Consider the following 14,908-nt stretch of genomic DNA (forward strand, 5'->3'; position numbering starts at 1 on the left):
GAACCCCAGGGCTCTGAACATCTGGCCATGAACCAAAGGAACAAGCTGCTATAGCCGGGCACCTCTATAATAATCACATTCTTTTGACATAGAGGTTCCTAAAAAATAAAAAACCTCTGCCACGTCACCCCTCATCCATTCCTCACGCTCTTCATCTAATCTCCTATTAGCCTTTATGCCTTTCAATATATTCTCTCTTATTCCTTATAATAATAATAATAACAGCAGAGGGGTGTCAGAGTCGCTCCCAGCAGTTCAGCAGGGCTATGGCGGTGGCTCAGGGCCAGTATAAGAGAAGCAGTTGTTAATTAGAGCAGGGGGAGAGCTGCTGCTGCTGCGGCTGCTGTTGTGAATACGGGGATTATTCAGTTTCCTCTCCTCCTCCCTTTGTTTTTTCAGAATGTGAAAGTGAAAGAAGCAGCAGTGCTCTTTGCCCAGACAGCCATTCCGAGCGAACAGGGATGGGAAATGGCGCTGGAGAGAATCTTCCTTCTCTGCTGGATTTGCTGCAGCTCAGTGTGTGAGTGTTACTGGGTAGAATCTCTCTCTGTGCATGCTGGGTAATGGGGAGCACTGAGGTGTGGGAGTTGTAGTTCTGCTGCAGCTCAGTGTGTGAGTGTTACTGGGTAGAATCTCTCTCTGTGCATGCTGGGTAATGGGGAGCACTGAGGTGTGGGAGTTGTAGTTCTGCTGCAGCTCAGTGTGTGAGTGTTACTGGGTAGAATCTCTCTCTGTGCATGCTGGGTAATGGGGAGCACTGAGGTGTGGGAGTTGTAGTTCTGCTGCAGCTCAGTGTGTGAGTGTTACTGGGTATAATGTATTACTGAATGACCCTACTCCTCTTGTAGCCAGTGTGTGAGTGCCAGGCTGCAGGGGGATAGAAGTGACTATGGGGTCTGATGGCTGATCGAGGGATTTATTATATTAATTGACTGGCAGAATCGTTACAGTGTGAGAACAAATGACTGGGGTCCTATTCAGGAGTCATACACTGATACATCTCTATAAATATGGCTGATAAAGTCTTGCCCTACCCTGTAGCCCAGACCTGACAGTCACATCTATTATTTATTTAAATAACGGACTGATTGCTGGGCCTGACAAGGAAAGACTACAGCTCCCAGAATGCACTGCCAGACAATGTCAATTCATGTGTTACCCTGTATTAGAGTGTGTAATATTAGAGTGTGTAATATTAGAGTGTGTATTATTAGAGTGTGTATCAGTGTTTAGGAGGAAATATTCTCTGCAGTTCTATTCATATCATATACCAGCCCCTTATGTGCATCATTAATCAGATGGTGGCGCTGTTCCTTTGCAACTCTATGCCAAACAGCAGCTTTTGTATAAAACATGGCTGGAGGTGGTCCTGCAACACAATCTTTTTTTTTAATTCTATCTGCCCACGAGCACTAAATGTCTCTGCAGAAATTATTCTTCGAAGCTAATGATATTCACATGATATGAGATCACAAAGCACATTTATCTACAACAATTCATACAGTGTCCTCTGTATAGAAGGTACGGCCATGGGTTCCCCCAAATAGTGTCCTTATTTACACTAATCAAATGTACAACTTGCATGTGATTCATGAAATGTCAGTGCCTGTGTTGGTGATTTGCATAATGGGGAGGAAAGTCTTAAAGGTCCCCCTGCTCCCCCAAATCTGTCGGATGTGACAATGAGAGAAAGTGTATTGTTCCACATGAACAACTGCCAGTTGCAGTTAAATATATCTCATTCAGTATCTACTGGTACAGGTATGGGACCTGTTATCCAGAATGGGGTTTTTTCAGATAATGGATCTTTCTGTAATTTGGATCTTCATACCTTAAGTCTACTAGAAAATCATATAAACATTAAGGGGCACATTTACTAATGGTCGAATATCGAGGGCTAATTAACCCTCGATATTCGACCCTCAAAGTTAAATCCATTGACTTTGAATATCAAAGTCGAAGGATTTAGCACTATTCATTCGATCCATCGATCGTACGATTTTCCTTCGATCCCAAATTGGCTAGAAAGTGAATCCTCTGTAGGTACTGAATTCAGTAACTGCAGAAAACATTAAGACATGGGTTAGTCAACTTCCAGCTCCCACACATTTCCCACCTTTTCCCTATTTGTTTCAGGGAAAAGAATTGCTGTCAGCTCCCCTGAACCCCCACATCCAGCACAGGAAAAAAATACCATAAGTGAGTTCCTCTCTTCAGTTTGGCCCTGCTCTTCTAGTAAATCCCTCTCATTAGTGGCAACTATATATCAGAAATCATCTTCTCTTCTCACACATGCCAACCAGATTGTACAATTGTATATACAGTCATATGAAAAAGTTTGGGAACCCCTCTTAATTCTTTGGAGTTTTGTTTATCATTGGCTGAGCTTTCAAAGTAGCAACTTCCATTCAATATATAACTTGCCTTATGGAAACAGTAGTATTTCAGCAGTGACATAAAGTTTATTGGATTAACAGAAAATATACATCATAACAAAATGAGACAGGTGCATAAATTTGGGCACCCCAACAGAGATATTCCATCAATACTTAGTTACAAATGTAACAGCCTCTAGACGCCTCCTATAGCCTTTGATGAGTGTCTGGATTGTGGATGTGGCTATTTGTGACCATTGGTCCATACAAAATCTCTCCAGTTCAGTTAAATGTGATGGCTGCCGAGCATGGACAGTCTGCTTCAAATCATCCCATAGATTTTCCATGATATTCAAGTCGGGGGACTCCAGAATATTGGACTTGTCCCTCTGCATAAATGTCTTTGTAGATTTCCAAGTGAGTTTAGGGTCATTGTCTGCTTCAACCAATTTGGTGCTGCCAGTAATCAGTATTGAGCAGTTACATGTGTACCCACATTTTTGCACAGCCAGTTTTTTAACATTTGATTTAATTTCATACAACTGAATACTGTAAATAATAAAACCAAAAGAAATCTTTGTTCAGAAAACACCCCAGTACTCAGATGTTCCTGGGAAATGAAAGATGTACCACTGTTATCTTTTCTGTTGAAAGTGGAGTCAAGTATTATGTAGGCTGAAAATGGTTCCCAAATGTTTTCATATGACTGTAGTTACATGACTGGCTTTTGGGCACCAACATACCTTATTGAAGTCTTCTTACCTTTTCTCTTCCATATAATTCACCCTCAATTCTCCCTTGTGCCATCACTATCATCATCTTCTATCTCAGCATCTCCCCTCCTTTACATCATGGCCCTGGCTTCTAAAGAGAATCTCAGTCACATGGTTGGAGAAGGGGATTATGGGATAGGAGGCCTGGTTGCTGAGGAGAATCTCTCTGCCATTAGTCACATGGTTGGAGAAGGGGATTATGGGATAGGAGACCTGACTGCTGAGGGGAATCTCTCTGCCATTAGTCACATGGTTGGAGAAGGGGATTATGGGATAGGAGGTCTGGCTGCTGAGGGGAATCTCTCTGCCATTAGTCACATGGTTGGAGAAGGGAATTATGGGATAGGAGGCCTGGCTGCTGAGGAGAATCTCTCTGCTATTAGTCACATGGTTGGAGAAGGGGATTATGGGATACGAGGTCTGGCTGCTGAGGGGAATCTCTCTGCCATTAGTCATATGGTTGGAGAAGGGAATTATGGGATAGGAGACCTGGCTGCTGAGGAGAATCTCTCTGCTATTAGTCACATGGTTGGAGAAGGGGATTATGGGAAACAAGGTCTGGCTGCTGAGGGGAATCTCTCTGCCATTAGTCACATGGTTGGAGAAGGGGATTATGGGATAAGAGGCCTCTCTGCTGAGGAGAACTCAGTCACATGGTTGGAGAAGGGGATTATGGGATAGGAGGTCTGACTGCTGAGGGGAATCTCTCTGCCATTAGTCACATGGTTGAAGAAGGGGATTATGGGATAAGAGGCCTGTCTGCTAAAGAGAACTCAGCCACATGGTTGGAGAAGGGGATTATGGGATAGGAGGTCTGACTGCTGAGGGGAATCTCTCTGCCATTAGTCACATGGTTGGAGAAGGGGATTATGGGATAGGAGGTCTGGCTGCTGAGGGGAATCTCTCTGCCATTAGTCACATGGTTGAAGAAGGGGATTATGGGATAAGAGGCCTGTCTGCTGAGGAGAACTCAGTCACATGGTTGGAGAAGGGGATTATGGGATAGGAGGTCTGCCTGCAGAGGGGAATCTCTCTGCCATTAGTCACATGGTTGGAGAAGGGAATTATGGGATACAAGGTCTGGCTGCTGAGGGGAATCTCTCTGCCATTAGTCACATGGTTGGAGAAGGGGATTATGGGATACAAGGTCTGGCTGCTGAGGGGAATCTCTCTGCCATTAGTCACATGGTTGGAGAGGGGGATTATGGGATACAAGGTCTGGCTGCTGAGGGGAATCTCTCTGCCATTAGTCACATGGTTGGAGAAGGGGATTATGGGATAGGAGGTCTGGCTGCTGAGGGGAATCTCTCTACCATTAGTCACATGGTTGGAGAAGGTTATTATGGGATAGGAGGTCTGGCTGCTGAGGAGAATCTCTCTGCCATTAGTCACATGGTTGGAGAAGGGGATTATGGGATAGGAGGTCTGGCTGCTGAGGAGAATCTCTCTGCCATTAGTCACATGGTTGGAGAAGGGGATTATGGGATAGAAGGTTTGGCTGCTGAGGGGAATCTCTCTGCTATTAGTCACATGGTTGGAGAAGGGGATTATGGGATAAGAGGCCTGTCTGCTGAGGGGAATCTCTCTGCCATTAGTCACATGGTTGGAGAAGGGGATTATGGGATAAGAGGCCTGTCTGCTGAGGAGAACTCAGTCACATGGTTGGAGAAGGGAATTATGGGATAGGAGGTCTGACTGCTGAGGGGAATCTCTCTGCCATTAGTCACATGGTTGGAGAAGGGGATTGTGGGATAGGAGGCCTGTCTGCTGAGGAGAACTCAGTCACATGGTTGGAGAAGGGAATTATGGGATAGGAGGTCTGACTGCTGAGGGGAATCTCTCTGCCATTAGTCACATGGTTGGAGAAGGGGATTATGGGATAGGAGGGCATTTTCACGCAATAATATCAGTATAATGTGTTACAAGTGTTGATTCAGGTTCATGGCAATACAAAGGTATTTTCGGGTGCTTTGTTGTCTGAAGGTGAGTGATTTCCAGTGGGTAACATATAAGCCCATCCTTTCTTCCCCTACTTGCAGTTTTTGCTCTTTGTTGCTCTCTATAAAGGAATATAAGGCAGTTCTGTGGGACAGATGAGGATGAGTAGAATCAGTACAACACAGTCGGGTTCAGGGGAGGCTGAAACTACAACCACAACCAGCAGCTCCTTCATAGAGTCAAATGAAGGGTTAATTGGCTCATTCAGAATTGTCCGAATTGCTCAGTTTCCATATTGCAGTTTATCTAATCTCTAATAGAGGATCACATAATTTGCTATCAACCATACTGCACCCTTAGACTCCAGCTGGGACCCTAGTAGAGCATGCTGGGAGATGTAGTTTCAGGCTGCAGATGCATGAAGCAGTCCTTAGTGTATGGAATGATCTCATGAATAATTTAATATCAGGCACTCACTGGGCCAGTACATGTGAGATACAGACTGTGGGGTGACTAGTGTAAATATGGAATAAATTCAGTTTGAGGCGAGTGTAACTGCTGAGATCAGTGTGTGACTGTAGGGAAATACTTATGGACCATGAGTCCTGATAAACATAACAATTACCTCCCCTCTTGCTCTTTCCCAGTGACCCCCCTAATTCACACAGATGCATGCTGGGAGCTGCCAAGAAGTTGTGCAACCACATTACTGTAACGTTGTCATTGGTTAATACTCAGAGGCAGTACTTGGGTTATGGCTCCCTCATCTCTCTATTCCTAGATCTCTGCTGGTGCTTCTTATACAATAGAAAGGGTGTGGGGGTATCTGTAGAGTCTCGCCCCTAACCCACTGGCCCCTGCCAACAATTGAAATGGGGCCCCAGTTAGAAAAAACAAATTCCTTCAATGCATCCCCCAATTATTCCAAACCTCTGCCCATAATCCACCCAAAATGGTTCTATTCTGGGGGCCGGGATTAGCATATATATTAAATAGGGATTGTATAATACTGTCCATAAATAACATTGTTTCATCACTACTTCAACATATATAATATATATAATATAATATGGAGTTTGTGTAATAAATACAAAAAATATGGTGATTCTGTACTTATGTGGGTGTTAGACCTTATCTAAGTGACCATCTGTTGACTGACTGTGCGGAATATTAAAAGCCACTGGGATGTCTCCTACCAGGTCCTGGACTCAAGGGAAACGTTTTAACATTTTTACCCAATTTATCCCTTTAGGGATCCTTTCTACAGATGCAGTATTGAAGATAAAGGACGGGGCTCCCCCTGTTGTTACCCTGGGGCTTGATGTGATCCTCCCCTGTACATTCAGTTTGGATCAGCCTGTGAATCTGCAGTACCTTGCAATACTCTGGACCTTCCAGAACAAAGAATTCTTCAGGCTTGACAACAAGGGGAAGCAGCCGAACCCAAGAGTGACATTCATTGATGCAGATGCCAAGAAAGGGATCGCTTCTCTGCTACTCCACAATGTCACAGTCTCGGATGCCGGTGTCTACACTTGTAAAATTATCTACAGTCCTGACATAGAATCCAAGGACATAATGCTGAAAGTTCAATGTAAGGAGCCATTTTTAATGACATTAAAGGGGAAGTAAATTGTAAAATAGAATAAGGATAGAAATTCTGTATTTTGTATACTAAACATAAATATGAACTTCATGAATTGCATCAGAAGCCTAATCAAACAAATGATTTATGCTTTCAAAGTTGGCCACCAGGGGTCACCATCTTGTAACTTTGTTAAACATCTTTGCAAGACCAAGACTGTGCACATGCTCAGTGTGGTCTGGGCTGCTTAGGGATCGTCATAAATTTTCAAAACAGCACAAGTCAAATAATATCTGCCAGAAGCTGATACAACAAGACTGATTAATATCAGAATCAGATATCAGAATAGACAGACTGCACTTTCCTGTGTTGTCATGTAATCTAATGTGGATTTTATAGTTTTTGTATTGTTTAATACAAACTTTCTCCAACTCTGCAGAACCAGTGGCTGCAGTAAAATAATCCTCCAAATAGAATCCCAGTTTATCTGTTTAAATCTGGCTCAGTGATCTTTGTACCTATAGCTGGAGTTGGAAACAGTAAAGGGGATGTAAAGGCAACAATAAAATCCAATAGAAATCTCTACACAGTCGCCGACTGCTCTACAGGGAAACAAACAAAGCTGCTTGAGTTCTGCATGGCTGAGAAGTAAGGAGGAGCTCCCCCTGCTGTTCATAAGTATGATTGCAGTTAGGGACCGTCTGACAATTCCTATCCGCAGCAGTAAATGAAGGGAGAATTTCACTGCATAGAGTCAGGTTTCTTATAAAAATGGTACACATTTTTTAATTAAAGTATATTGGAGATAGGTTTCTTTTTTATTAAAGAAAGTAAAAATGGGATTTAATTTTTTTGACTTTATATACCCTTTAAACATGACATTTGGGGAGCAAGATGACTATTTGCATGGGTTGGGCCCCAAAAAAACCCCTGGAGATTTCCTTTAGTGAGTTCCTAACTGTTGAACTGGAAACACAGTAGATGGCAATAGTTTGGTTGACCAGTTATAATAAAAAAAAATGACCTGATGACTGAGGTTTGTAATCAATTAGATTAGATGAGGAATATACCCTATTATTGACAATCCATTCTTGAGATTTATTTCTTTTCTTGATCTTTTGATCCTCTGTACTTATAGGACTGATTAAAGTGTCTTACTGGCAACATGTTACTCACCAAACCCAGGTTCTCATTTTTATATTTCTCACCTTTGTACTGACAAACAGAGGGCTTCAGAATAACCAGTCACCGCCATTATTGGGTACCCCCAGGAACTTTTTTCATGCTTGTGTTGCTCCCAATGCCCTTTACATTTCAATGTTGGGGACCCTTGTGTTAGAATATCAACAGAGATCAGTTTATTTTTCTTTATACTGTTCTGTTTGGTTTGCTACTTACAGATGTAGCAAACGTTTGTCTTGACATCACATGGCACATCAGGGTACAACAGGTCACATCATACTGTACATTTTAATGACACATTGTCTTGTACTACTCTATTTAAATACAGTAACAGGGAATAAAGCCTTTCCCTTCTGCATATAGTGCAATTTAGAACCAATACTCCCTTAAAAAAAATATAGCTTCCAACTTTCTTATATTTTGGCTATGACACCAGGTTCTAGCCAGATTATTCTCAAGATTCTCATAGACCACAAACCCTTCCCAATGCCACTCAACCCTGCTACAATGAAGCAGGACTCTATGGCTAAAGTTGATTAATGTGATTTTCATATTTCCTTCTTCCTCTCAATGCCTAGATCTCAGTAGCTATTCTCCCTTGGAGCATGGGATAGACCAAGGGTAACTGGATTGTCTTCTAATCTGACCATAAAATATGAATATATATGAATATGAATATTTGAAAAATTGTTTTCAAATGTATTTGTCTAAATATTATATGTACCCAGGGAAAGATTTAAATTGAATGTATCTTGAGAAGGGCTGGGGTAAGGATAGACACTGGAAGGGATATAGACTGGATAGGGCAAGTGGCAAATATATGAATTGTAATTGTTTTATGAATATAATAAGAAGTATTATTTATCTTCCATTATGGCCTCAGGAACCCCAGACTATTAAAAGACAGAAAAAACAAGTGAGATCCTACTAGGGAAGGGGGAAGGAGGAAAATACTGATTTGTTTGCTTCATCCTACAGCTCTTCCTACAGTTGAAGTGTTAGAGAGATTAACAGATGAACAAAGTATGATCGTCTGCTCAGCGTCACGGTTCTACCCAAAGAATATCACTGTGACCATAATCCAGGAAGGAAAGGACGTGACCAGTTCTGTATTGTCCAACTATCAACAGAATTTCGATGGCACATTCAGTTTGAACAGATCCCTGACATTAGAGGACTCTGTGAAACGAAGGGCCATGTCATGTAGAGTCCAACATCAATCTCTTGCTGAGCCCATTGAGAAAGCTTTCCTGCTGCTGCATGGAGGTAAAGACTGGGTCGGAATGTTACACCACTGATAATGGCTGATCCAACGGTTTGAATGATTATTCATTCATTCATTATTCAATGTAGTTTTTCATAGTAAATTCAGAAACAACATATCTAATTACAAGTTCATTTAGACTTACAGCTGCCTGATATTATATGATCTGGATGAATAAAAACCCTTATATTCATATATATGGTTATTGTTTTTTTTCCAGTTAAAGATGAATCCAATAACGCTGTTGTGTTCGGAGCTGTCGGTGGCTGTGCGGTGCTTCTTGTTCTTGTGATCATCGGAATAGTTTACTGCAAATATAGCAGTAAAAAAGGTAATAAGGCAGCTTTATAACATGCTCACCAAAAGAAACATTTGTATTTTCTACTGTAACACTATAGCATATGGAAATATGCCCAGACATAGCCAAGGAATGTGTTATTTAATTACTATATTTACAATCCTTATAGAAAGTCCAGCTTTGTTTATTTTTTGTTTATTGTGTCCTATTCAGGTGGGGAGATGTTTATGGGTGACATTCAGGGGCCTCCGGTTTGGATAGATGGGGAAAAGCTCAGTCTTTACTGTACAACATCCAACTGTTCTCAGGATGCCAAAGTCACTTGGATTGTAAAGGCACAAGATGGCACAGAGAGTAAATTCTCAGAGGCTGGTACTGGGGAGGCAGAGGAGGAACAGCCTCTTATCTCCAGAGAATATATTGTATCTAAAACCATCAAGTCACAAAAGAATGGCCTCTGTGATTATTCCAGCACTTTCTGCTTCATTCCATCTGTATCGAGGCACCTTGGCACATCCATCTCTTGCAAGTTTCTGTGTGGTAGGAAAACCCAGGAGAAGACCTTCCAGTTTAAGTCTATTCAAGGTCAGAAAATGGGGTAATACGTTTGCCCGCTAAAACCAGCAAGTAAATGTGGCTTCCCAATATGTCCTAGTGATATGGCTCATGCTCACTGAATCCCAACTCTTATCATACCTACAATAACGATAATCATTTCCGCTGGGCTTTTACTGGTGAAGTAATGATGCGATTACTAACAATATATCCTTTAATGTGTTTGGTTACACTTATTAAAGCCCGTTTAATAGGATCAATATAATCATTATCTCATCTCATCAAAGAAATGAGAATCTAATGCTTTTGGCCCTAATGCATTAAGTCTGCTTAAAATAATGTCCCCAGCACAATATCAATGTTAAAGGATAATGATTCAGTATAGAAGTTGTGCAGTTGTGGGAGCATTTTATTGACCCATGTCTGAGCTGTGTATTAGCTATGAATTTGGTGGGTTACAGACTTGAGTACTACTCAAGTATAGTTTAGCCCTATTCATTTAATCACATTCATCAATACAACACAGGTTTAAGAGGGACAAACCACAGAATTGCAGCTATGGCAATCACAGATGGAAGGCATTTCCTTGAATTTAAGTCATACAGTAGGTCTATAAAAATACTAAATATTTATGGAAATGTGTGCTTTTATGTTACAGCCAAACCCAAGTTTATTGAGCCAATAAGTATGAGCCTTTGTGACTCTGGGAATGTGCAGCTATTAGCCATCCTGGAGAGGTTCTACCCTAAGGAGGGAATCATGGTCACTTGGAGATGTAACAAAGAGAAGTCACTAGAGACAAAGGCACCAGTGGATGAATTGATTATACATCCGGATAATACATTTACTGTGAGAAGCAAATATGAAATTCCTGGGGATTGGTTGAAGGATTCAGACTTTAAAGTTTGTGCCTCATGGAAACATGATTCTATGGAGAAAGTTGAGTCCAGAGAAGTGAGTGTGAAAGGTAAGAGGGTGATATTGCACTTACACTACTGCTACTGATTGAAGGAAAATCTTAATTCTCAGCTCTAAAGCAGTCTTCTTATAACACAGAGACTCAATTGACATTTAGGGGCCGATTTATCAAAGGTTGAGGTGGATTTTCGAAAGAAAAAAAACTGAATTTCAAGCTATTTTTTGTGTACTTCGACTAGGGAATAGTCCAAATTTGATTAGAAATTTATCATGTACTGTCTCTTTAAAAATCTGACTTCGGCCATTCTCCATCTAAAACCTGCCGAATTGCTGTTTTAGCCTATAGGGGATCTCCTATGACCTACTTGGAAGGTTTTTTTTGGGAAAAACTTTGAATGTGCTATTCCTTCGATTCATACCATTTGAATTCGGCCGAATACGGGCCTATTCACTCGAAAACTGACCTATTCGACCTAGAAATGACTGACTTAATTTACATTCATCTTATTGAATTCGAATTTCGAAGTTTTTTCAATTCGAAATTCAACCCTTGATAAAAATGCCCCTAAGTAGTAGGCAGTCCCTAATACAATCATTGATGTTGCTCAAATTGTTCCGGGTTAAGTCAGGTTCCATTGCACTTTGAATATTGGACTGTTTTACTTATCAAGGCTAAGGCATCTTAATTTCTACTGCTGCTCCCAAAGAGGACAGGTAATGTTTTCAGGCATTAGTGCCCTATCATCTGGTTTACATGTCTGCATCCACATTTAAAGAAACAGGTTTCAATCAGACTCTCTGTTTCCCAGGTACCATATGCTATTTTTGAAAAATATATAAATACAGAAAGGTAAAATCTGGCATGGTGACAAGAGACTGGCGAATTGCTAATATGGTGCCACTATTCAAAAAGGGATCCCGTTCCCAAAACTATAGGCCGGTTAGTCTGACATCAGTGGTCGGAAAGCTGTTTGAAGGGTTATTAAGGGATAAGATACTTGACTTCTTTGCAAATCATAATACCATGAGTTTGTGCCAGCATGGTTTAAAGCAAAACAGTTCTTGCCAAACTACAGTAGTTTAATTGCCTTTTATAAGGAGGTGAGCAGGAACCTCGACTCTGGGATGGCAGTGGATGTGATCTACTTGGACTTGTAAGAGGAGTACCGCAGGGGTCTGTACATGGTCCTTTGCTTTGTAACTTGTTTATTAATGACCTGGAGGTGTGCATTGAAAGTACTGTTTCTATTTTTGCTGTTGATACTAAATTGTGCAGAACTATAGGTTCCATGCAGGATGCTGGCGATTTGCAGAGTGATTTGTCTAAACTGGAAAACTGGGGATCAAACTGGAAAATGAGGCTCAATGTTGATAAATACAAGATTATGCACTTTGGCAAAAATAATATAAATGCAAGTTATACACCAAATGGCAGTGTGTTGGGAGTTTCCTTAAATGAGAAGGATCTAGGGGTTTTTGTAGATACCAAATTGTCTAATTTCAGGCAGTGTCATTCTGTGGTCAATAAAGCAAATTAAGTTCTTGTATTAAAAAGGGCATTAACTCAAGGGATAAAACATCATTTTGCCTCTTTATAGGTCCCTGGTGAGGCCTCACCTGGAGTATGAGGAGCAGTTTTGGATTCCAGTTCTTAAAGGGGTTGTTCACCTTCCAAAACTTTTTTCAGTTGAGTTGTTTTCAGATTGTTCACCATAAACAAATACTTTTTACAATAGTTTTCCATTATGGGTGATCTACAGAGGAAGCAGACCCTGCGGCTGCAGGGGGACCCAGGAGGTATAAGGTGGCCCATGAGGCCCTATTTAGTGAGCAATTTCAATATACATTCATAAAACAGTACAATATTTTGGGGGAGCTACAATTAATTTGCTGTGGGGCCCAGTAGCATCTAGTTAATCCATTGCTTTCCATCTTTTATTTTTTACTGTTTTTCCAAAATTTTAAATAGTTTAAAATTAAATGTTCCTGTCTCTAGTGTCTCAGTCTGCAACTCAGTGATCCAGGTGCAGGTTCCAATTGGCTGATCCATTAGTTGGTCCATTTCTCAGAAGGATCTATGGGGAATATAAGTGCGACTATTGTATCAATTCTAATAGCTGCCTTTAATGTCACTCAGGGATTCTGCTCAGCAGGGACAAACACATGGATTAATTGATGGATCAATTTAGAACAGTTAAAAAGTCAGATACTCCCCCTCCCGAGCTGCTTTAGAAGGTGAAAAATGAAACTTTACACTTCAATTCTAGAAAAACAGTGACAAATAGAAAGCAACTGAAAAAGTCTTTATTTCTGGGGTCTGAAATCGACTGAAATGAAAAAAGTGTTGGAAGGTGAACATCCCCTTTAAGAAGAATGGTTAAGGGGATGGAAGATTTGAATAATGAGGGTAGATTTTCAAGGTTGGGGTTGTTCTCTCGAGAGAGAGAGACATGAGAGGACATAATTATTCTTCCATAAAATGAAGCATTGGACCAGAGGCCCCCCTATTAAAATACAGGAAAATACTTTAATTTGAAGCAGAGTAGGTTCTCATAGATGAGTACAGTGAGTTTGGGGAATGCACTGCTGGGAGATGTTGTGATGATGATTCAATTAATGACTATAAGAGGGACTTGGATGATTTCTTGGACAGACATAATACAAGGGCTATTGTGATTCTTATATCTACAATTAACATACAGTGTGTATTTTGGTATAGTATATATAGTTTTAGTGGGTGCCTTGGGTTTCATGTGAAGGTTTTGAACTTGATGGATTTTGGGTTTTTTTCGAGTAACTAACCATGTATGTGTATCTAAAGGTTTTTTTAAATAAAAAAGTCAACATAACTTGCCTCCTTAAAATATTTCTAAGCATCACAACAATACACAATGTCAGTTGATCAAAGAATGTTATGCTTTAGATATATATATATATATATATATATATATATATATATATATATATATATTTATTGTAGTTCCTACTGTTCTCCCTTACAGACTTCCCATGGCACCCGACTATCGATGACATTCCCTTACAAAGTGAGAGAAAGAACAATAAATTAAGACTGAGCTGTAATATCTCCAATTACTTCCCTGATGCACTTACTGTCAGTTGGTTTGGGAAGAAGAAAGGAAGTGAGGAACTGTTTCCTGTATCTAAAAGTGACAGTTATGACATGCATACGTCCCAGTCCCAAAGGGGCACAAATCACACATATAAGTGCCAATCATGTCTGGATATCTCAGTACCACAAAGCATGGAGCAAGAAATGGAATATATCTGTAGAGTGGAGCACCCAAGCCTGAAGAAACCAATACAAGGAGGCACTGGGTCAATACAGAAATATGGTAAGACAAATTCAAGTAGTCTTGGAAAATTCTAACTAGGGACCACCCATCTCTATGAGGATTTCCTCCAATGTGCCCCACTAGAGTGTTCATCCCTTTACTAAATCCAGCACCCGTAAATTATACACACACAAAAATGTTTTATTATTAAGCCTCAACAAACGATGTTTGTTTGTTTTTGCTCCTGACGAAGAACATTGAGGTTTAATAATAAAAAATGTTTTCGTTTTTTCACTAAAACCCTGTGAGTGCCGCAATCCTTGTTCACTGCTTATTTCCCATGCTGGCGCCCAGGTATTAATTTTGTCTACGGAGTGCACCATTCCTTTAGTTACATATATATATATATATATATATATATATATATATATATATATATATATATATATATATATATATATATATGTAATCCTTCTTTTTTTTTTCTTGATTGGATTATACAGTAATTACATCCGTGCACAGGGGCAGCCACAGCATATATATATATATATATATATATATATATATATATATATAAACAATGGAAAGTTGTGCTCACCACTAGTTTTAAAACCATTAGGTGGGGGTGCAATGAGGCTGTGACCACAAAATACATATAGTCAAATACAAGAGTCCTCTGCACTCAACCCATTATCAATATATTTAAGACAGAGACATTTTGTGCTAC

General features: G+C 40.3%; 1 protein-coding gene across 6 annotated transcripts in view; it reads left to right on the forward strand.

Annotated features, from left to right (window-relative positions):
* The first annotated feature begins 235 nt into the window (after window positions 1-235).
* LOC108704183 overlaps window positions 236-14,908 on the forward strand; it is a 33,377-nt gene continuing 18,704 nt past the window's right edge. For 2 of the 6 annotated variants that reach the window (XM_041578209.1, XM_041578210.1), the window contains exons 1-7: window positions 246-520; window positions 6,339-6,680; window positions 8,832-9,119; window positions 9,338-9,448; window positions 9,629-10,000; window positions 10,629-10,937; window positions 13,891-14,241. In XM_041578209.1, the coding sequence (XP_041434143.1) occupies window positions 469-520; window positions 6,339-6,680; window positions 8,832-9,119; window positions 9,338-9,448; window positions 9,629-10,000; window positions 10,629-10,937; window positions 13,891-14,241 (1,825 nt within the window). In that variant the 5' untranslated portion in view covers window positions 246-468. Of the gene's footprint in view, window positions 521-6,338; window positions 6,681-8,831; window positions 9,120-9,337; window positions 9,449-9,628; window positions 10,001-10,628; window positions 10,938-13,890; window positions 14,242-14,908 lie in introns of all 6 variants that reach the window. The other 4 variants (XM_041578212.1, XM_041578208.1, XM_041578207.1 and 1 more) reach the window with 4 other exon arrangements.

Source organism: Xenopus laevis, chromosome 9_10S (genome assembly GCF_017654675.1).
Source record: "Xenopus laevis strain J_2021 chromosome 9_10S, Xenopus_laevis_v10.1, whole genome shotgun sequence".
NCBI lineage: Eukaryota > Metazoa > Chordata > Amphibia > Anura > Pipidae > Xenopus > Xenopus laevis.